The 24,697-nt window shown below is 29.4% G+C and overlaps 2 protein-coding genes across 2 annotated transcripts; both read right to left on the reverse strand.

Annotated features, from left to right (window-relative positions):
* Positions 1-398: 398 nt before the first annotated feature.
* LOC124941857 (probable tRNA N6-adenosine threonylcarbamoyltransferase) lies at positions 399-3,486 on the reverse strand. The gene is made up of 4 exons (XM_047482218.1): positions 2,763-3,486; positions 1,969-2,124; positions 1,510-1,862; positions 399-618 (listed from the first exon to the last, which is right to left on the reverse strand). The coding sequence occupies exons 1-3, from the start codon at positions 3,315-3,317 to the stop codon at positions 1,524-1,526; spliced, it is 1,050 nt and encodes a 349-aa protein (XP_047338174.1). The 5' UTR covers positions 3,318-3,486; the 3' UTR covers positions 399-618; positions 1,510-1,523.
* Positions 3,487-13,809: 10,323 nt separating this feature from the next.
* LOC124942803 lies at positions 13,810-14,594 on the reverse strand. Its single transcript, XM_047483360.1, has one exon. It carries the CDS (start codon positions 14,530-14,532, stop codon positions 13,831-13,833), a length of 702 nt encoding a protein of 233 aa, XP_047339316.1. The 5' UTR covers positions 14,533-14,594; the 3' UTR covers positions 13,810-13,830.
* Positions 14,595-24,697: the final 10,103 nt, after the last annotated feature.

Here is a 24,697-nt window from a genome sequence, read left to right on the forward strand (position 1 = left end):
ATATAAATTATAAAATAAATAAATTTATAATTAAATCATTACCAGTTTATCGGTTCAACCGAAAAACAAACTGATAAAAATAACAGTTAACCGAAGCCGATAAACTATCAATTCGGTTATCCGATTTCGTTTTCAGCCCTAGTAAGCCAAGAAAAGATGGTTTCTTTATATCAGAATCACCCCTAACTGTTAAAGAGAAAAAGTGACATAGATTCAGCTGTCTCACTTAAATCATAATACTCAGAAAATTTATATATATATTCTTTATGACTGCAGGCAATTTATATATATATTCTTTATGACTGCAGGCTATGGTATGGACACTAACCCCAAGTCATGTTGTCCATGTTAGGTTTAAACAAATTTATTTCAATTAAAACATTAAATAATCAGCCAGCTAAGTTAATCTATCATATTATAAAACATAACCTTAAGAAATGAAACACACAATGGCAACACCAGGTATATGATTTTGTGGCATAGACCACATGAACATGACAAGGAGATAATAGAACAGTTATAGGGTATGATTTTCCATTGAATACAACTAGCTAATAAATTACTAAAATTGAACCTTTTTCCCACTGAAATCTTCAATGTGTGTGTGGATTCATGTATCTGTCAAAAGAAAAGAATTCGCAACAAACAATCATGAACATTATCAGACTAGTGTACAATTTACATGCATTTTCAACATGGTATTTGCATCAATAGTTATTGTATATAGTCAATGATTTTCACCAAAGAGTTCTAGTAGCTAAGAATATTTGTTATGGGAATAAATAAATGATAGATAAGTTGAGCCTATTTGATATGAGTAACAATAAGAGTTTAATTGATGTGGGATTTTTTTGAAAATAAACAGATTTTTTGGAGAAAAAAAAAATAACTTGCTAGATGAAAATCTGGATTATTTTGGGTTAATTGACTAAAATATCCTTGGTATTTAATATTTAAAATATTATAAAAAATAAAATAAGGGTGATTTGGTATTTAGATGATGATTTGAATTATTTTATATTATAAAAAATAAAATAAGATGAAGCTTCATCAAACAAGACCTATGGGTTATTTGGATTATTTTCAAATAAGGCCAACACATCACATATCCTTTCAACAAACAAATCACTTGATTCATCAACCAAAACACTTTTACTATAATTTTTTTTATAAAATTTAAATAAAATGATATTTTAGTAGTGAACCCAAATAATCCACTTTTTCATCCAACAATAGTTTGAATTCTATAACCCATATATTTTTCAAATAACCCAAGATCAAACAAGCTCCAAGTCTTTTAGTTAGTAACAGGGTATATAACTACTTTGCTATAATAAACTACATTTTTGTGCCTTCAAAGAAAATAATATATGATTCTATCATTTCCAAATATAAAATAATTTAAAAACTTAACCTCACGTGCATTAAAAATCTCATGAGTGAGCGGAGGAAGTAAAAATAAGCAAATTTATCTTGTTTAATATATGCAAGAGAGGAGAGAAAACACACCCATCAATTCTTCTCTATAACGCCATCCCCGCAATTGATGACTCCTTTTTGTCTCTCCAGATTGCCAACACTTCATCCGTTCGGAATCTTTGAGTGAATGTTGATTCCTCGAGAGGAGTTGATGTTCCATGAGCAAAGGCTAATAGACCGGTGTATGCAATCATTGCCCCATTGTCAACGCAATACCTGTCATCGGTTGCAAACAAATTTCCTCCTCTCTCAGAACACATGACTTTCATCATCTCCTGCAATCGCACATTGCAGCCAACACCTCCAACAATCAAAATATCTTTTTTGTCACAGTGTGCCATTGCTCTTTCTGTGATTTCCACAAGCATTGCAAAGAGTGTTTCCTAAAATAAGATCAACATACACAATTGGACAAAGTTCATTAAACATCTAAACATACATTATTCTTGCATGGAAGGAAAGCACAAGCATTGTTGTGGATATGTTTACCTGAAGGGAGTAACACAAATCTGCAGGAGTACATTCATTGTTCTTGAGTTTCTCTTCAGCTGTCGTTTCTATGTAACTCAATATTCCAGAGAATGAAACATCCATCCCTTTCACCACATATGGTATGTCAATAAACTTCTCTCCTTTCTTAGCAAGCTAAAAGAAAAAATGTGAAAGCAGGTTTGTCATAATAAAATACCATCCAAATCCTCCAATGCATAAGGTAATCATATACCATATAAAACTAGTTTTGAGTACAGCCTTCCATTTGAAGAAATAAAATAAGAAGTAATCAAGCACTCAAGTTTAAAGAGTATAGAATAAAATAATGTCAAAGATATATCATAGTGAAAATTTGTTTCTCAACAAGTATTAACTACAAGATATAATGAAGAGAATGGTTTATAGGAGGCTTTCAGATTTGACTCATAATCGTGTGAAAGCAATTTTGGCTCTCCATCAAAGTGTTAGTATTATTTAACAATAGTCCATAACCTTCCCTATTTCAATCAAATTTCCCATCACCATCCAACATATATTTTTGTCATTTTCAGTTGAATTTAGATTGCCTTTCCCATCATCCAGTAACAATCAACAGCAACCATATTTACAAGTTTCCTAGCTTATCAATGCTTAGGTGTTCCATAAATTCTTACATGTCAACATCTGAATTGAGTTTTGAAGTGTAAGTATTGAGGGTAGTTCCTGATACAAACTCATTTTTGCTAATAGATCAAGTAAGCAACTTCTATGCTAACATTACATGATTCAAAATATATAAACAGCATGTTTACCTGCTCAATGTTGTATCCTGGGCTTGGATCATTAGACAGGGTAAGAACCCTAGCAAATCGATCCAAACAATTTCCAATAGCAATATCAATAGTCTCACCAAAAATTCGATACCTTCCTTCACTATAAGCAATAACTTGTGTATTACCACCACTTACATACAAAACAACAGGGTCAATAGCCCCAGTAACAATCCTACCCATTTCAATATGTGCAACACAATGATTTACAGCAACAATAGGTTTCTTCCACAATTGAGAAAGAACCCGAACAACAATAGCTGAAACCTGGAGAGGTGCACCCATACCTGGTCCTTTAGTATAACAAAGACAATCAATATCATCTTTTGTTACTTGGGCAGTATCAAGAGCAGATTTCACAAGAGGAAGAATATGCTCAAGATGATGATGTGCAGTTTCTCTTGGGAGAAATCCTTGACCAGGAGGAGTTATGTAAGTGTGTCTTGGATTAGATAATATTATCCCATCAAGGGTTACAACTCCAACTCCAATCTTGTTTGCTGAACCCTCAAATCCAAGAGCTAACATTTTCTTCATCTTTTTGTTAATTTCCTTGTTCCTGTTCAAAAACCCGTTTCGTTCAAATAATTTGCAACCCAAAACTTCCTAGAAATCTGCAATCAAATCTCCTTTAAAGTGGACGACGAGACAGCATAGGTCAATGATGGTTCAGAAACAGGCCGCCAATGGGAAGATTTGGGAGTTGAAGCTAGGGCAAGAAACGGGGTTTATTCGGATTTATATAATTCATATTTAAACATTTATTTTATAATTAATTTTTCAAATATTAAATTATTATCGATATAGTTCTTCTTATTATTATTTTTAGGAATTGTTTTTTTGCCGAATAAATAAATTGTTTTTTTAGCTTAACAATAACCGAAACTGACTTTACGTTTTGGTTTCTATATTTTGGTGTACATATTGATTGAATTAAATACTTATTCTACTTTCTTTTTTTTTTTAATTCACTTTTATTATCAACATTGGGTGCAATATTCAGCCATATTAGAGGATTCAATTTTGTTTTGTATGTATACTTTGTTTGGTTGAACACAATGTTTACTATTTGTTAATAAATTCCTAAGTGTAAATACTATAATTTAGTTATTCAATTCATAAATTTTTAAATAATTATTTTAAATAAATAAATTCAAAATAATTAAAATTAAAGTTAAATTATAATTAAATAATTAAATGAAATAATTATTTATTAATTAAATTTTAATTAATTAGAATAAAGAAAAAAAATAAATAAATAATTTGAGATTAATATTGTATTCATTTTATACTAAATTAATTATTTATAAAATCCTAAAATGTGAAGAAGAAGAAATAATAAATAAATAATTAGACAAACTAAATATTAAAAATATTTTGTATATTTTGTAGGATAAAAATAAAGCCAAAATGAGTGAATTTCAAATAAGCTCCAAGGTTCTAATCTGCGGCAGTCAAAATCAAGAGAAATCAATGCAGCAGACCACACAACTATCTGATGAGCGTCATGAGGCCCCTGACTTCATCCAACACGCCACAACAAGCTGCGTCGCCCGTTGCAGCGAAAGAAAAGTGCTTTCGCGCAGCACTACATCAACTAACGCGCGCATCAACGTTGTTAGTCCAGACGCGGACGGAACGCCCAGCACTGACGGAACGCGGACAGAACACCCAAAACGTCCGCGCTTTGGCCAAAAACGACGTCGTTTCAAGACTCCCAGAGCGCTCAAATGCGGAAGAAGCAAACGACGCCGTTTTCGACCTTGGTTTGTCTTCTTCCTCAAGAAGAACTAGATCAACGAAATCTTTGATTTTTCAAAGATGTAACTCGGTTGATACTCTACCAGATGACTTGATTCAAAAACTGGAATGATCACCCTAACATGGTGATCACCCTAACATGGTGATCATTTCACCTACAATCATAGGTTTAATCATCACCTGAAAAATCAAGTGGAATGAAACAAAAGACATTAATGGTCTTTTGTCTGAAATTCGTTCCACCTCTAAAGAAATCGCCATTAAAAGTTTCAAGCTTTTCTTGAAAATTTTGAAGTTATGTATAAAGATTTAGAGCTCAGTTCTAGATTACCACAGAGCTTTTAAAAGAGTTCAAGAGTGTTCTCCAATTCACATTAAGCTTCAATTCATGTTGTAATTTAACTTAAGAATTCAAATTGAAATTTTTACATTTCAGTTCGACCAGTCTTGAATATTGTTTAATTTTTCAATTTCTTGATTGAAAAACGATCATAAGTTCATTTATAAGCTTTCTATTGAAACTAATTTAGATCAATCGATCCAAATCGAAAATACATAAATTTTACTTGAAAATCTTCAAAGCTGGGTGTCTGTTCATGAGGTATAACTCAAGAACAGTGACTCAAAAACCTTCCTAACATGTTTCTAGAGGTGTTAAGAGTATGTTCAGATAAATTACAAGAAATCCCGATCATGTTTGATCCAAAACCAAAATTTTCATAGAAAAGAAAATATATGTTCTTGAATTAGTTAAAATGAATAGTCAATGTTCATGTGTTTGATTCTACTTGATCTTAATGTGTATAAGGAAGCTATTGGTAAGCTCCTTATACTTAATTAGACCTTCAAAATCAAAATCACGATTTTTGCTCTAGAACAATTCAAATTAAATGGGACATCATCCCGATCGAATGATGCATCAAGATGATATTATAAACGATCTTTTAGGTTAGACGGAGCTCCCCGTCCCTTTGGATCGAAGAATGAAGGCTTGAATCGAAATAACCAAACCTACATTTTGATGTTCTTGGCATCCGACCGAGGATCGCACCTATGTTTGATTTTCAACCGAGAAAATCAAACCTTCCTACACCTGACTGAGGAATCCTAGCCCCGACCTTCGGTCTGGCACCTAACCAAGGGACTACAGTATGTGCTTGATTTTTGACCGAGAAAACAAGTTCGGCATGGTTTTCGACCAAAGAATCCTAGCCACGACTGAGGAATTCTAGCACTCAACCAAGGGATTTCAGTTTGGGCTTGATTTTCAACCGAGAAAAACAAAACCAACATGGTTTTCGACCGAGAATCCCCTATACCCGCCTAGCCCCGACCGATAATTCATACACCCAAAAGAGGAAACAGTGCGCGCGAACTGACGAATTCCAGCCTTCGACCGAGAGACCCACACACGAGACTGAGGAGACCAATCTCTATGTTGACAGGTGTCCAACCCGTTGACTTCGGGCCAAACCCGCTCTAGACCTGTGTACAAGACCCGGTTCGCGTCTCGGACATTTGACTAAGGGCATGTTTGTTTGGGATTTTAATTTTAAATTGTTTTTTTTACAATTAGAAGTCCCAAATCATTTTTTTTAAATCCGAAATAATAGAGAGCGGTATCAAAATATTTTTAAACTATTTTCATAAAACATATTTTGATAAAGGTCTGTTTGAATTTATCTATAAATTTTATTGCCTTGAACTGAAATTTTTCAGGTATTTTCCTTAATAATCGTTGACATCAATCGCAGGTACTAGCATTTAAATATTATTTTATAATTTTAAATGCAAGAAAAATATATACATGTCTAGAACTTAAAAAATAATTGATTAAATAAAATGTAATAAAACCAGTTATTCTAAAACAAAGTTTTTATAAATTATAGACTGTTCTTTAACAGGTACGGGGATATAGTGTGAAAACTCTTTCTTGAGCATCACCAAACATCGAATTCAAAATAAACTCTGATCAAATATACGTTTATATTTTTTCCAAAAAAAAATATGTTTATTTACGTAAATAAAATGTTTTATTGATTTTAAATTAAAAATCAATTGACGACTATTTTATAAAATAAATAATCTTTTAAATTATTTTAAATACAGATTTCTTTTAATCAAATTGTGATTTCATTATTTTAAATCTAAAAAAGATTGTTTAAATTATTAAAAATTAATTATTGCTATAATTAATTTTAAAATGTCAAAATACACTTTTGTATAAATCTTTCAAATAATATTTTATTAAAAGATTTTTGACATACAAACCGAAGTTGAAATTTCTCAATCTCGAGCTTTTTCGGGACTAGGGATTCCCAAAGTTACACTAAGCGATTTTTTTAATTGGCGCTAGATGATCATGTCATGTTACTTTATTTTTGAATTTTGCTTAATAAAACATAACTATCATAATTATGTTTGTGAATAATTCAAGTCATTTGAAGCTAAGGAAATTAGAGATGTTCGTTAGAGGAGAAACGAATGAGGTGTGAGTTCAAAATGTACTCGCTTAAGGTTCAAGCCATGCTTGAGGGTGTACTTGGATGGTTGACCAAGTGCCAATTTGTTCACCCGAACAAAAATGCGATTAGATGTATCCAAACAAATTTCAGTACACTTGGTAGTTACTTACATAGAATAATTAAAATTAGGTTCATAGTGTTTTTAGAGTTTATGGTACAAATGCTAAGGTAATTGATGAAATTATAATAAATTAATTTTATTTAGATTCTATGTTATTTAATTGCATTTTATTTAACAATTTTATGCTACACTTGGGTAAAATATGTCAATTTTTTTAAATCCTTACTCAGACAATTCGTGTCAGACTTTCAATTGTGTTGTGTCGTATCGAAATTAATTTTTATATGTGTCGTATGTGTCTTGACCCACTCAATATATCATGATTAATGGGGTCATTCTTGTCATGATAACTCGCGTTAACATGTTTATTTGTGTTATATTAACTCGTGTTCACACTCGTATATCGTGTTATGTCTCCTAGAGCTAGTTAACGTGTCATCACGTGTATATTAATTTATTAATCCAACTAAATAAGTTCATTTAGTTTAATATAATGTTGTGTTATTTTAAATTATTAATTAATATATTAAGTTAGTTAAATATGAAATTTTAAAAATTTTAAAATTTTAAATAAATATTGTAAGATCGTTATTAGAAAGTATATGATATTTATTAAGAGATATTTGTATTTATTATTATTTTATAATTTTTTTTATTAAATAAAATCATTTAAATAAAGAGTGAAAAAAGATGAGATTCTCATATTTTTATTCATATAATATATTTTTTAAATGTTTATAAAATGTATTTTATTTAATTTATATTATTTAAGTTATTTTTTTAATTATTTAATTTAACTTTATATAAATTATATTTATAAAATTAAATAATTCATTAATTTAAAGAGAATTTAGGTAAATTTAGAAAGATATCTGTAGATTGAATGATAATATAAAGATGAGTAGTTTGAAAAAAAAAATGAAATGGAAAAAATAAATAGAAAATGAATAGATTTAGAATTGACATGTTTTGTTTAGGTCATGTGACTAGCTGTGCTCATTTTGATTCATTTGTAGACTCGTGCTCGTGTAATTTCTATGACAGTGTTATGTCCGAGTTTGTGTCGTGTCGATCTTGTCGTGATTGTGTCGTTAGGTGCTTGTGTTGTGTTCAACTCAAAACATAAGATAATATCGTGTTGTATCGTTTTGTACCAAAATTTTGACAACTTTCACATAAAATAAAACTTAAAGCCATCCTCGTCAGTACAATCATTGTCAATGTAAATTGGAAATACATTGATTGAATTCGGGTAGCCAATCAATTAGTTAATATATAAGTTAGCTTATATAGAATTTAAGAAGTGACTTAAATTGACAAACATTTGAAAAGTTGTAACAAGATTGACAAACCTAAAGGCTCGAGTAAGAACTCTATGGCGTTGCCCTTGTCCCATTTGATTGTTGGGCCGATCTCAAAAACCTTTCTATGGCGTTGCCCTTGTCCCATTTGATTGTCGGGCCGATCTCAAAACCTCATTCTCAATTTTGAATATTCCGTCAAACTGATTTAATATTCTTGGCTAATATTTTTATTTATTATTATTTTATAAATTATTTATTTTTTTGTTAGGTAAATCATTTAAATAAAGAGAGAAATTATAAGGCTCTCATATTTTTATATTTATAATTTATTTTTATAATGTTTATATCATGTATTTTATTTAATTTATATTATTTTAATTAATTTTTTATTTTAATTATTTAATTTAGTTATAAATATTGTTTATAAAATTAAATAATTTATTAATTTAAAGAGGATGTGGGTAGATTTAGAAAGACACGAGTAGTTTTGAGAATAATAATGTAAAGGTAAGTAGTTTGAAAAATAAAATTAAAAAATTGAAATAAAATAAATAAATTTAGAGTTGACATGTCTTGTTTAAGTCGTATGACTAGTTGTGCTCATTTTGATTCGTTTGTAAATTTGTGCTCGTGTCGTATCTATGCTTGTGTTGAGTTCGTGTTTGTGTCGTACTGACTTGTGATCGCGTCATTATCGTGTATATTGCCATAAGAATAATTTTTCTTCACTGTTGGTTTGAAAATAAGACACATCATTCTTTCTTATTGAAGTGAAGCAATAAAAAAACATCGTATTTGTACTCATTTTAATAATTATAAACACAACTTTTTGTATGGCACAAATTATATTTTTATCCTAATATGCCCAATCATATTTTTTGAATTTCCCTATACTAAAGAAGTTAATCCTTAAACGAGGAACATAGTAAAATTGAGAAATAATAGGTTTCAATCCTCCAACATTGAGTCTTACGCTGTCTTTTTTTACATAGAGACATTCTAGCATTATTTCCTAATTTTACAATTTGATTAAAATTGTAATCAATCTAAGATACCAACCACCCATGTGATTAGAGTAGCCAAAATCTAAGAACCATGTTGCCTCTACTCCATTGATTTTTTACAAATGGTCTTATGAACACTATCAAATTTACTATAGTGTAGCTTTGAATTTGTGGGCCAAACGAAAGAAATCTCAATAAATTTCATATTATTATATTTCATCATATAGTTAGAGATAAATTTTATCATATAGCTGAATTTCAATTTAGGTTAAACAACAAATTAATGAAGAAATGAACAAACCAGGGTTACACATTCTTCAACCTAGAATCAAACAGAGAAAATGTAAAATTATTACCTAGAATCGACCTGGAATCTTGATTGGAGGAGGGCAGAATAAATATGTGGCCGGAGGAGGGCGGAAAATCGATAAAGGGAATCAAATATTGAGCGGTGGAGGGAGGACGGGCGGAGAATCGGTCTGGGAGGATATGTGGCGGAAGACGGGCGGATCTGTGGCGGAGAAAGAAAGGGAGTGGGAGAAGAAAGAAAGAAAAGGAAAAAGAAAGAAATAAAATGAAACAGCGTTGGTAAATTAAAAAGATTTCACCGAGGGCGTAATCGCGGGCCCTCGGAAATATTTTTTCACCAAAAGCTGACATCACAGGCCCTCGGAAATAAAAGTTATCTACGAGGGATAACGGATGTCCTCGGTGGTCTTCACACATATCAGCGAATGAAAGTTGATGCTCTCGGTTAAAAATATATTTTCGAGAGCATTTGATCGCTCTCGGTGAACGTCCTTAGTAATTACACATTTTCTACTAGTGAATAAACAAAATAAATAAATAATTCAAACTGCATTTGCTAAATTTAGAATATAATATAATTATAAAGAAGAAGTGTACCTTGGCTCTACATTTTCATTGACACTAGTAGTCGGAAAGTATTTAGTCACGTCTTTCACGTCTAAAAAATTATTGAGACATCATTGACGGTGTAATCTTTTTTTACCTCGTTCGTCATAAATGTTCAATCTAGATCTTTCACAATGGGCGACAATGAGCCGTCATAATCAAGGAACATAATTATCTCTTTCTCATTAGATGTCTTTGTAATTTGATCGAACATGTCTAGAGTAGAAGGGTGTTGAATAATTTGAATTAGAAATTGAGAACTTATTAGTGAAAAATTAAAATAAAGTTGATACCACTTACTTTCCATTCATCGTTGTCAACAAATTTTCAGGTAGGGGAGAGGCTCTCATGGAATCGACCCAACAAGAGTTGAGTCCTCTATCAAATTGTCTTTTCATGTAAAGTTCGGTTTCGGGGATGGTGGTTGGAGAAGTAGTATCAATGGCGGTGGGAGGTGTTGCCATGTAGAGGGTGGGGTCGGACATGACTACAGTTGGACATCGTGCCTAGTGCCTAAACAATCATATTCGACTCAAGCAATTCGTGTCAGACATTCAATTATGTTGTGCCGTGTCGAAACTCATTCTCATTTGTGTCGTATTGTGCATTGACCCGCTCAAAATATCATGATTCACGGACTCATTCGTGTCGTGATAATTTGATCGAGTAAATATGTTTATTCGTGTCGTGCTAACTCGTTTTTACGCTCGTGTGTCGTGTTATGTCTACTAGAGGTGGTTTTCGTGTTGGTACAATTCGTGTTCATTAATTTATTAATCCAACTAAATAAGTTAAATTAGTTTAATATATTATGTGTTGTTTTAAATTATTAACTAATATATTAAGTTAGTTAAATATGAAATTTTATAATTTTAAATATTTTAAATAAATATCTAGTATATGATATTTATTTATAGATGTTTTTATTTGTTTTATTTTATAAATTTTTTTAGGTAAAATCACATTAAATAAAGAGAGAAATTAATAGACTCATATTTTTATTTATATAATCTATATTTTTAATGTTTATATAATATATTTTAAATTATTGAAGTTACTTTTTTTATTTTTTTTAATTATTTAATTTTAATTATATATATTATATTTATAGAATTAAATAGTTTATTAATTTAAAGAGAATGTGGGTAGATTTAGAAATGTAGTTTGTTTGAGAATTATAATGTAAAGATGGATAGTTTGTAAAATAAAATAAAATTTGTGTGTAGAAAATTAATAGTTTTAGAGTTGATATGTCATGCTTAGCTTTTATGACTAGTTAGGTCTTATTTTATTTCGATTTGTTTGTAAACTTGTGAATTCGTGCTCGGGTGGGGTCGTACCGACTTACGATCGTGTGATCATGTCAATTTATAATTGTATCGCGATCGTGTCGTCTCATGTTTGTGTCGTATTCATCTTACAACTCGAATGAAATAATATGATATTGTGTTTTTCCCTACCATTATCTTGTTGTTTCTTATTGACCCAAATCATTGCATTATAAAAAAATGTGGTCACAAGAGGGTTAAGCACATAGACCGCAAATACACTTAACCATTTAACCAAACGCAAAATTTGATGCATGACGAACTCGAACCATACATCTCAAAGAGACTAGAGATATCCACATTTTTGTTGTCGCTAGGCTAGAAGAGATGATAAAAATGGGTCAACGAGTTAAACACATAGCCTGCAAACACACTTAACAATTTAACCAGTCGCAGAACTTGTCACCTGACGAACTTGAACCCAAGACTTCATGGAGGTTGAGGATATCCCCGTCTTATTGCATTATATATTAATATATTTAAATATTTTCATAAATAAATCATTTTTAAAATGTATCATTGAGATTATTTAAGTTATACAATCCTCAATCCGAATCCGAACTAGTTGATAGTGTATCAAATGGCTACATATGAATGATGATGTGGAAGTAGATATGTCCCAAGTTTATTAGATTGATAAAATACTACAATATGAATTCTTTTATATTACTCTCAAAATTATATAATGATATCATCAATAACAAACTCTTTTACCATAATTATTTTTCAAATATAAATACAAGACAATAATGTATAAGTGATTAAACTAATTTGAACATTTAACCACCACCCTAACATTTCTTTAAACAAAAAAGTCACCTAACCATTAAATCTAATTGCTTTTGCATTGGAGCCCAAACATAACCTACCCATTAAATCTAATTGAATTCCATATCATTCTAAACTACTCATTTTAAATTTTGCTCAATAATTAGTCAATCCATCCATCCGCATCTGGTGAGAAACTTTAACTTTTACAACTCTTTTAAGTTGTAAAGGTTATTCAATTATTTGAAAACATATTTAAATGAGAAACTGAAACAATGTTTCAATTAGTGAGAAATTGAGAAATAATTTATAAACTTGTTTCTAATTATGTTGATATAAATAGTGTAGTTAGATGATACACAAAAGTAAATACGTTTGTAAACAAACTTTTAATTTATAATTCCTGATAAATAACTTTTATATGTTTACTCTTTTACTTTTATTTTAAATATATAATTTTTTTTATTCAACTAATATAAAATAAATGTTTATATATTAAAATGAATGTTACTCAATAAATTAATTATGATTCTTTTTTTAAATAATAGTTTTACTTCTTTTTATTATGTTTTATTATGCAATAGTCATCACCACCTTCAACCAAGTGACATTTTTTTGTATTTTTTTATTATACAATAGTCATAACCACTTTCATCAATGACATGTGTATCACTAATATATACATGTTTGGACCAAATTATAAAAAAATTAATCACAATTCTCTTATAATACATTTTTTTCATACTCCAAAGATAAGTTCGAATTATAGTTATTTGAATAAAAATATATCTTATTAAATATTTATTAAATATTTGATAGAATGAATTTGATAATAGAGTATGGCAGATATGTTTCACATTGTGATATCAGATTTCACTATAAAAAGTTAAATAACTTGTTATACTTGACAACCGTTTATAAACAATAAAAATTTGATTATAACATAGAATCTAATTTTTATATAAAATTATTTAAAAATTAATTTGAATATTTATTTAGTTAATAATTCTTTTTAGAAATTGGAGTTTATCTTTTTTTTTTTTTTTAAATAGCACAACCACTGCTTTTAACTTAAATTTTTTAGTGAGAATGAAATCTCATACATATATGATATCTTAAACAAAATCAAAACTTTTAATCTTTCTAACAAAAAAAAAATAAAAAGTCAAAGTAATAATCTAAAATAAACACACTAAAATTTGTATGGTTTACAATAAATTGCTTTCAATTTTAATTTGATAATTTTCTAAATTAATAAGGATTGTGATACTCCATATAGCTAGGTCAATGACTAACAACAACAAATAGTTATTATTTGATACATATTATTAATTAATACTTGAAACCAAATGAAATGAAAAGAAAACAAATAAAAAAATAAAAATCATTTCTTGTTCTTCCTTTCCTTCCCATTGTTACTACTAGTACGGAACAAAGAACTAAACCCAAAGCTGGAAGGAACATTAACAATCCTAATTCCATTCCCATAATTCTTCTTCAATGGAGGTTTTTGAGAGAAATTATACATACTGAAACTCGAATTAGTAGATGATGATGATGATGAAGATGAAGATGAATTTCTTATTTGCTTCTGTTGTTTCTGGCTATGGTTTTGATTCTCCTTTGATCCATTTTTCTGAACAGAAACAGAAACGGACCCAGTTGAATTGCTTCTAGCAAGTAAAGGTAATGACCAAAAAGATGAACTATTCTTCTTATGAATACTCTCTTCACAATGAAGACTACTGCTTCTCTTGATTCCCCAAATTGACTTATTTGTTGTTGTTGTTGGTTTAATCGGCTGATCGGTTTCTGGGTTTTCTGTTTCGATCGATTTCTTTGAATGGGTTTTGGAGTTTAAGGGTTTGATGAGACCGCCGGAGAAGAGTTCGTCGGCGGGTGAAGGTTCGTTAATGGAGGTTGAGGATGAGGAGAAGGTGAAATGAAAATCGTTTGTGGGTTGTGAATGGAAGGTGAAATCGGTGAGATCTGTTTGGTTGGTGATTTGGGTTTGGTTATTGTTTGGAAGGAGATCGGAGGAGAAGGAGATTCGTGGAGGACTCTCTGTGTAGAAGTCGATGGACATTGTTGTTGCAGACAGAGGTAGAGAGAGAAAGAGTTGGGAGAGATAAAGATGAGAGAGAGATAGAGATGAATTTGAAGAAGAAGAAGATGAAAGAAGTGATCGGTTTGATTATTTTTTTTTTTTAATATTTTCTTCTTATTATTATTCAATATCTCATTAAAATATGAATTTAAATTAAATAATACTTAAAATATAAATTTTCTCATTTTGTTTAAATGTATGAAATATGATATAATTGATGGTATTGTGTTTAAGATGTCAATTATTTTTTAAGTGAATTATCTAGTTTGAGAGAAATTGTTAAATTTACATTTATCGTAGTCGTTCGATACGTATTATTTATAATGATATTATTATGATGTTTATGAAATTTATTCCGGAAAGTCGGTAAAGTATATAGTAGAGTTAACTGTTTTTATTGTGGATTTACGAGCTCGACAACATATTTAGTAACGTTTTTTATTTTTTAATTTTAGTTTTTAATTTTTATTTGTTTTCTCTCTTTGTGATTCTCTTGTCGTTTGTTAAACGATTTAATCATTTTTAATAGATATGAACACTTTTCCAAAAATGATATAAATGAGAGACGGATAAGTATAACAACAAAAACAATATTTAATCTATGAATTTGATTAAAAAAATTATGGATCACTAAAGAATTATTTTAAACCACAATTTAACCTTATTTTATTGATTATTTGTATTTTTTTGGGTGAGCTTTAAAGTAAATCTGTTTCACCCACAAAAACATAATGAGATTAAATATTTGAAAAATAAGAATGAAAACATAAAACAAAAATATTATCGATCGTACAAACATATAACCAAGTTTTAACGAGTTTGGAGAATCCTTAAGAATATCATGAATTCTTTGGCCGTCTCTATCAATTTTTTCGAGAAAACCTCTTTTATTGTCATAATAATAGTGTTGTGGAGTAAATACATTAGTCGACCGTGATCACTGAAAATTTTATGATTTTTTTCAAATAACTCACTAAAAAATAATCGAGACTCATCAACTGAATTTAACAAAATCGCAATTTCTATCTAATTTCTATTGACTCAGACATTACAATAATGTTTCAAAATATGTTTAAATTGTTTTTATATAAATTTATACACAAATTCAAATTACAAAAGTGTTTATAAATTGATCATGTTTTTTTGGGGGAATTAAATTGATCATGTTTTAATTTATGTAAAGATGATATTTATGTTTATAAATATTATTTAAAAAAATATTAGTATATAATTTAAATAATAAGAAAGAAGGATTGGACTTGAAGTTGCTAGTTTTGAAAAGTTTCTACCAACTCTTGTCGACATCACATATGAAGAACAGTTCAGCAAAAAGAGGCCAGAAAGTTATATTGGCCCTTGAACTAATATTATGTATTCTAATAGGTACAATAAGTTTCATTTGTTACATTTAATTAATCGATTGCTTTTAAAAATATGAAAATATAAAGATCTTTTGTTTATAGATCTGGATATGAATATATTAGGAGTTCTTTGTTATATAAAAAAAATTAACATTTATATTTGTTAAAATTAAAATGTAATAATAATTTTTTTAAAAATTATACCAAATAAAACAAAACTATATTATAATTTGAGATTTATACAATAATCTCGTTGTCATTTTATTTTTGCATAAAAAAATGACGCTGATTGTCATCCACAAACCATTTAATAATACATCTTCTTAGAAAGGACATGTTTACATCAAATAAAAAAATAAAAAATATCTTTGAATTAAATTTTATATTTTTTAAAATAAAAATAAACATAGAGAATTAATGACGCGTCACTTCAATTATTTTTGTTATTGTCGAGAGCTAGGTTAGTTTAAATTAAGGCGGATATAGGTAGGGTTCAATTGCGCTGAAGTACATCTTAAAAAAATATTTAATTTTTAAATTTTATAGATATAAATGTGACATTACCTCCTATTTTTTAATTTAATACACTATTTTTATTTTATCTAATTTAAAAAAAAATCAAAACTTATCCAATTGTTTTATTAATAATTTTCTCGTTATTTTTTAAACTCATTCCAATTTTTTTACCCTATATCGAATTCAGCCCCGATTTAAATTGAAACGATGGGAATTGAAATATTTTTTTAAATTAAAAAATATATTTTATTATTACATACTTAATTAATAACTAATACATTAATATATGTTTTTCTTAATATAAATTAAATTTTAAATATTATAAGTCTTTTGTCATTTGATAAGTTAATATAAATTATTTGGAATACATTTATTAACTTTTTTTTGAGTTTCTTTTGCAGTATAGATTTTTATATTCAAGATTAAGCTCACTTAAAAATTAAAATTTTATTCCTAGTGCATCATTGTTTTGAATTTTTTTCTTTACATTAAGCTAAAGCACTCCTAATTATATTTTAATAAAGAAATGATTGTTACGTGGCACAATTTGGTTTGCTGAAAAATTAAAAAAAATTATCTCTCCTCACCCTTTATCTTTTTTTCAACCAATGATGTGATGACACTTCATTCCTCTCCCAAATTAATATATTACGTTTCTTAACTTGAATTTTTCCGTTTAAATTATCTAACATTGAAAGTTTTAAAACAAACATGACCTTCACCATTGTAATAAAGTTTTGTCCCCAAGAGGCCAGATCAAACAGTTCCCATATTTAATTTTGATATATTATTTTTAGAAATTTTATAAATGAAACAGATGTAACAACACACCCTACTATGATGGTTGACAATTCACAAATAAAGACGGAAATTACAATGACCCTGTTTGGGATAATTCATTATCACAACTTTCAAATAATTTCTTTAAAATTTTCTACCTTTTTAATCTCTAGTTTGATTTGATATCTTTTCTTTTGTTTTATTCATCACTAGATCAATTTGACAGTCTTTCATTTTACTGTTTCAAAAACAAGTACAAAGAATAGTAAGAATATATATAAGGAATATAATCAACCTCTATCACTATTTATATTATTATTTTATTTATCCCACATGATCACCTATATATTGAATTAATTAGTATTAGTTTTTTTAAAAGGATTAAGGTCATAATAATTAAAATAAAATTATTTTTAATATTTTACTTACTTATCTTTTATGTAATATAAATTAGGATAAGACTTACCTAATTAGATAACAAATCAAATTAATGAAAAATTCTTTTATGATTTTTTGTTTTGTGTTTATGTAATGGTCTTCTTTATTATAAAATAAAAATGAATGGAACAAGAACTACATTATGTTTTTAATAATTAAGTTTAAACTTAATCAAAATGATAGTTACAAATTTTGAACCATTTTAGTCACCATCACAAGTAGAGTTTAACACGGATGAACAATAAACAAACTTATAGGGCTTTTCCTCAACCATGAACAATGATTCCTCTACTAACGATCGTGTACAAGAGATCTCACAACGCAGTGGAAACTGGCATCATCGATTAGGAGGATCGTCATCTGGTTCCTCGCCTTAATTGTCGGCTGATGGCTTATACTCTAACCCTAATAATGGGCCTAAAAATCGTCTCATTCAAGAAGTTATTACAATTCAAAAGTGTTAATTGAAAATACAATACTTGCTGTAAACTTGAACACACAGTTGCTACATGTAGGGGACATTTTATTTGTCAAATTTGTAATCAAAATGGCCATCAAGCTGCAAATTGTTATTATCAATATGAAGCGAAACAATCCACTTCCCTCATTTTCATGTCACTTATCCTCTTACCTCAGTCTCATTACAATGTGAAATGATATGACATTCCTACTTTAAACATTGTGTTACGGTCTCCAAATAAATGTTGCGGTCCCAAAAGCACACTCCAACGGTTCAATTGAACTCTTGGGCTAGATATGGTTGGATTTCTGTTTTCAGTTTTAAATTCAGTTTTGATTTAATTTTTTGTTATTCCCAAAATTATTTTTTGTTATTTCCCTAGTTATTGTTATAACAAGAATAACTGAATATTCTGGGGATAAATCAACAACTATATAATGTTGATCCTACTTCCCCAAAGAATATATGAATGAATAAATATATGAAATTTTTTGTGAAAGTTCTTCACCCCAATTGTATTTTCTGTTTTGACCCTTTATCTTGGACTGTTAGATATATACTAGTAGTATTCTTTTCTCATCCTTAATTCTTCTTTTCCCTTAATCTTGAAATCTTCTTTACATAACTCTTCCGCTGCACTTTGATCAAAGATTTCTCACTCGATCCTAGAGATCAAGAAACTCAAACACTAGTTACAAATTCAACTCGTCACATCTTGATATCAGAACAAGGCGATTCTAAGATGATAGAAACCCACCAGCAAATAGAGATGGAATCTCTTAAGACCCTAATCAAAAGTTTGTCCCAACAATCAGCTTTTATGCATGTTTCCCTACAACAAAACATGACGGAATTAAGTAATAACATGGACACAAGGTTGAATGCCGCTGAAGAAAGATTGACATCCATTGAAAGTGGTGCGTCTGGAAATGCCAAGATCCCCGCACTAGAACCTACGATGATGCTACTTACCACGGTCCTCCCCCGAATAGGCCTTCCACCATGGCCAACACTATGTTTCCCTAACCTGGCTCACCAATGTTGATTTCCCTCAGTTTGATGGGACTGATGTGGAGGGTTGACTCATATCTTTCGAACAATTCTTTAGGGTGGACAAGACTAATGATGCCACTAAACTGGACATTGCCCCCATTCACTTTACTAATGAAGCAAGATTGTGGTATAGGTCGTATCTGCAGAACTGCAACCATAAAGAAGCAATGATGTGGGATGTGTTCAAGAGAAACCTTTTACTGCAATTCGGTCCTCCCATACATGACACTCCCATGAGACAATTGATGAACCTAAAGCAGGTCGGTACTGTCCAAGAATATAATCTCCACTACATGTCAATTTCTCAAAAATTGCATAGTATGCTGAGAGAATATGTTATAGATTGTTACATGTCCGGTCTAAGGGAGGAGATCACAAACTGCATCAGGCTACGATTTCATGGGTCCCTAAATGAAGCCATGTCCATGGCCAAGGTCCAAGAAATAGCGTACAGGTCCCCAATGAGCAGCGGGCACTTGTACAGCGTTGAACCGTCGCTGCTATTCAAGCCATCCAATGTTAACACTACCTGGCCAAGCACCAACCGTACTACCGACATCAAGAATCCTTCCTATGCGTCTTCTTCCAGCATAAATTAGGACTACATGAAGCAATTAGACTTGACTTTAATGGATGAAAAGAGGAAGAAAGACCTATGTTATATTTGAAATGAAAAGTGGGAGCCCAACCATAGGTGCAAATCAACAAAATTATTCATGGTCTCGACTAATCATCAAGAAGTTGTACCATATGCCCAAGAACCCACTCAAGAGCTGGTTTTTAATGATCCTCCGTTGCAGCTTGAGGCAAGGGATGAACTAACCATTTCTTTGCATATATTGATCGGTTCTAAAAATTTTAATACACTCTAGATCCTTGGTAAAATCGGAAACTTGTCGGTGGTGATCCTAATTTATACAGGCAGAACCCATAATTTTATCAATAGCAGAATTTTGGAAAAAAATAAACCACAAAAGTATGGCTACCCAGGCGTAATTGGTTAGAGTGGCAGATGACTCCAACATATTATGCTCCTACATTTGTCAAGACCTGAAATGGTCAATGGAGGGAAATGATTACCAAACAGAAATGAAAGTAATTCCCATGGACGGATACGATATTGTGCTGGGCATCGAGTGAATGATTACTTTAGGCCTTCATCCTGGAACTTCGAAAAACTGACCCTTTCTTATAAGAAGAAAGGGAGAACCACGGTTTCGGAGGTATTCCTCGGGCACAAATCAACATGATACAAGACAACCAGCTAGAGAAGCCATTGGAAAAATGTAGTGTTGCCGACATGGTGCAAATAAAGAGTAAGCATGAATGCTAAATTGTTTCACTTACTACAATGATATTGGAAGAGATTCCTAGGTATCTCCAATAATTACTCGAAAACTTCAATGCTCTATTCTAGAAACCCAAAGACCTACCACCAGTTAGGAAAGTAATTAGAAGCCACGACTGTTTTGCTGCCCCTATGGTGCTGGTCTAGAAGAAGGACTTGGCCTGAATTTTTGATGACATTTTAGAGTATAATCAGAGCTGGAAGAAGTTTTTTTTATATCTACACCAGGTCCTAACGAAATTACAAGAAAAAGGTTTGTTCTCAACAAAAGAAATTTTGGCTTAGGGTGCACAGAAATTTCCCACATGGGCGGAATGACGACTGACTTGGAAAAGTTAAAGACGACAAGGACCCGACCAATTCTACTATTGAAACGATGTTACCAAAGGTTTATCAAGGATTGCGGTCCTATAGTCAGTCCCTTTCTGAACCTGCTCAAAATACCTCTGAACAGCAAGAGAAAATAGTTATCTTTGAAGATTGGAGGATGCGTATTAGAGGCTGACCAGGCCAAGGTCTCTTCGTCGAGGACGACGAATTTTGAAAGGGGAGAAAATGTTACTTTCTCCAAATAAATGTTGCGGTCCCAAAATAAATCCAGCACCCTCCAACGGTTCAATTGAGCACTTGGGCTAGATATTGTTGGATTTCTGTTTTCAGTTTTAAATTCAGTTTTGGTTTACTTTTATGTTATTCCCAAATGATTTCTGTTATTTCCCTAGTAATTGTTGCAACAAGAATAACTGAATATTTCGAGGATAAATCAACAACTATATAATGTTGATCCCACCTCCCCAAGGAATATGTGAATTAATGAATATATGAAATTTCTTATGAAAGTTCTTCACCCCAATTGTATTTTCTATTTTGACATTTTATCTTGGACTGTTAAATATATACTACAATATTTTTTTCTCATCCTTGATTTTTTTCTCCCTTAATTTTGAAATCTTTTTTACATAACTCTTCTACTGCACTTTGATCAAAGATTTCTCACTCGGTCCTAGAGATCAAGAACTCAAACACCAGTTACAAATTCAAATTGTAACACATTGTTGACTTAATTATTTCAAGCATGTGAAAAATATTTACATATTCAGATTACCTGACATTACCCACCTTCTTATCTCATTTTTATTATTATTATATTTTTCTTTTGGATAATGAGTTTTTTTAATTTAATCATAATTATTGTGTTGTGAATGATCATTAGACCGTCTCCAATCTAAAAATTCATTCTCAAACTCAAAATGTGGTAAGTGTCAGTATGAATTAATCTCCAACTCAAAAACTTATTTTCAAATTTAAAAAATATTCTAAGAATATTTTTTTATACCAACTATTTAACTTTTTTAATAACTTATTATATATTTATCAACTTTACAAATTAAACCTTAATGTTTTTTTCAAACTCACACGCATTAAATAAAATTATGATAAAATTAATTATATATTAATAATTATCCGATTATTAATCATATTTGTATTGATTATCGTTAATTTTTATTATTTCTATTATATTTTTAATTATTGTAAGAAATATAATTTTTATTTTTAAGTATGGTAAGAGATGTATTTTTAATTATGGTAAAAAATATAATTTTATTTTTGGAGCTGAAAACCATTATTCTTATGGAAATATATTAGGATTGGAGATGGTCTTACAAAGGTTAAACTTTTGAAAAGGGCACTTAAATGAGACCTATATATTGTCTAGAAAAATTATTAGACATTTTGAGAGATCCCCAAATTTGTACAGGAGAACTTTTATCGATTGATACTTGACATCATAGTTTAGATATCCAACTACATCAATAATTTTTTTTATCATTTCTCGTTTTAAACTACAAATATTAGGTACAAGGATTCTCATTTTGTGAATAATGTGCTATCGTTAAAGCTCAGGCTCATGAACTATCATTTTCGGCATTTGTTTCACACATTGTGGCTCTTGACTTGATACACTGATATTTGAGAACCTACCCCAATTATTTATTCTAATGATTATCATTAGTTTGTCATATTTGTTGATGAATATAGACAACTTATATGGTGATATTCACTTACTAAATACTAAATGTTTTTATCAAATTCAAAAGATTAGTTGAAAATCAATTTAAAGGAAATATGAACATTACATATTGATTTGAGAGGAGAATATAACAATCTTAAGACACTCCTATCATCATGACATCTTATAAAAAAAAATTATTTTATTGGCAATTAAACAACCTTTTAAAATATTCACATATTTTTTTACCAAAAACTTTTTCAACATCAAATTCATTTACAAATGTTAATAAATTAATACTTTTTAAAATGATAGAATTAAATAATCTCACCAAATAAATGAATAATTATAAAATTATGATGAATACTTGAATTACTAGCAAACTATTAAAAACTAATTTATATTATAAAGAAATTATGATAAAAATGTGATATGGTTATTAATTTTCTTCAATTTAATTATCTATTTACTTCTTTAATTTAGAAAAAAATAAATAACAAAACTCACTTATCTTTAATTTTTTTTTATTATTTTAAGTTTATCCTAATTTTTTTTCAAATTCACTCCAACTCTAATTCTACATTCATTAACGCTAACTAAAACTCGAGTACGTAGATAACCTTATTAAATGTCAAGGCGTAAAGAATACTTCCTAACAAATATAGCTTGTTTTATTTCATTTCCCTTTCTCACCTCATTTATAATTCTTCGTTTTTTCATATTTTTTTCTTAGTTAGAGAAAACAAGATTTAATCATATACGGTTCATGTTAAATATATTTTATAAATATATATCATCTTCGGACAGACGATTATGATGAACGTATAGACGAACTAAGTAGTAGAAATAATTCTCTAAACGTAACCAAACTTGTACCTGTAACCTCTTAGTTTTAAGATTATAAATTAAAATTAAGTGACAACTCTAAAAAATGAAATCAAGCGTTAATACCTTTGTGTATTATGTTTTGTTATTGTTAAAAACATGATTCAAAATAGTTAAAATAGGTTTGAAATACAATATTAGGTTTACATTGTGTCTGTTTGCCTTAGCTATTTCGGTTTTGAGCTATCATAAAAACCAAGTAGATTAAGGGTTCTTTAGTTTTCACTTACTCAATCGAGAAGATGTAGTAGTTTCCCTTCCAAACACTCAAATCCAAAATGAATTATGATAATTTTGAAGGTTCATGTATATCAAGATGTAGCATGTTTGGGGAACAATAAAGCAAACACACCTTTATTCATGCTTGTCTTATCCTTGTTATGTATATCCTTTTGCTTCTCTATTATTGTGTAATTCTTGCCTTTATGCTTACTTTAAGATTCTCTCTTATTACTTTTGGGATTAGATGAATATTATTATATAATGCTGGTTTTGTTTTACACAAAGCTTCTAAAGTCTAATCTACTTTTCTGTTTTAGTCTCTTAATGTCTAATTTGTTTTTAAGGAATATAAGTGGTAACAAATTCCTAAAATTTTAAAACTAGAATATTTTTTTATATATATTTTACTTTTAATATAAAATTGTTGAGAAAACACAATGAAGAATCGAAATCAAAATCAATTTATTCGGATAACATCCTTATCCTTATCATTCGATTCAAGGCTAAAAAAAACTAAGACAAAAATCATAACATAATTAATACTAAGGATATTACCGGTTAGACTCCAAAAAATATTCTAAGAAATTAAAAGTCAAGACTTGATTCAACTCAACCCACACCAAAAACTCTTTAAATGAGTCATGCTAACTTTATATATATATATGTGTATGTATATATAAATGAATAAATGAATTACTAAACATATAATTCACAAATCTTTTGATTTGTTCAATTTTATTGAACTAGTTCACTTGATTCAATAATATTATTCAAAATAATATGTTATATAGAAAATTTTGATATTATTATTTTATTTAAGCATTGACTATTTTGAATCAATTAAAAACTAGTTTATTGGATGATTTGATCTTTATTGCTTTAAATAACTTAACTAAGTTTTTAAGATGCCCATTCTTAAATTTGTTGTTTTGGCTTTCTAGCTTTTTATCATCTTGATGGCTATTTTGGAACATAATTTTCTTTTGGCACCTTTTGCAAAAATAAAAATAAAAAAATCCTAGTAACATTTGACAAAAACAAAACTTGATCAGAAAGTTTTTAAAATTCTT

This window comes from Impatiens glandulifera, chromosome 6, assembly GCF_907164915.1.
Source record: "Impatiens glandulifera chromosome 6, dImpGla2.1, whole genome shotgun sequence".
Classification (NCBI taxonomy): Eukaryota; Viridiplantae; Streptophyta; class Magnoliopsida; order Ericales; family Balsaminaceae; genus Impatiens; species Impatiens glandulifera.

What these genes read in the sequence shown, in the direction of transcription:
- LOC124941857 (XM_047482218.1), bottom strand. Translation starts at nt 3,317, where the DNA reads ATGAAGAAAATGTTAGCTCTTGGATTTGAGGGTTCAGCAAACAAGATT. An exon ending in CAGGATACAACATTGAGCAG is followed by an intron (nt 2,125 to 2,762) that starts GTAAACATGCTG and finishes TTTTTCTTTTAG; the next exon opens with CTTGCTAAGAAAGGAGAGAA. An exon ending in ATTTGTGTTACTCCCTTCAG is followed by an intron (nt 1,863 to 1,968) that starts GTAAACATATCC and finishes ATCTTATTTTAG; the next exon opens with GAAACACTCTTTGCAATGCT.
- LOC124942803 (XM_047483360.1), bottom strand. Translation starts at nt 14,532, where the DNA reads ATGTCCATCGACTTCTACACAGAGAGTCCTCCACGAATCTCCTTCTCC.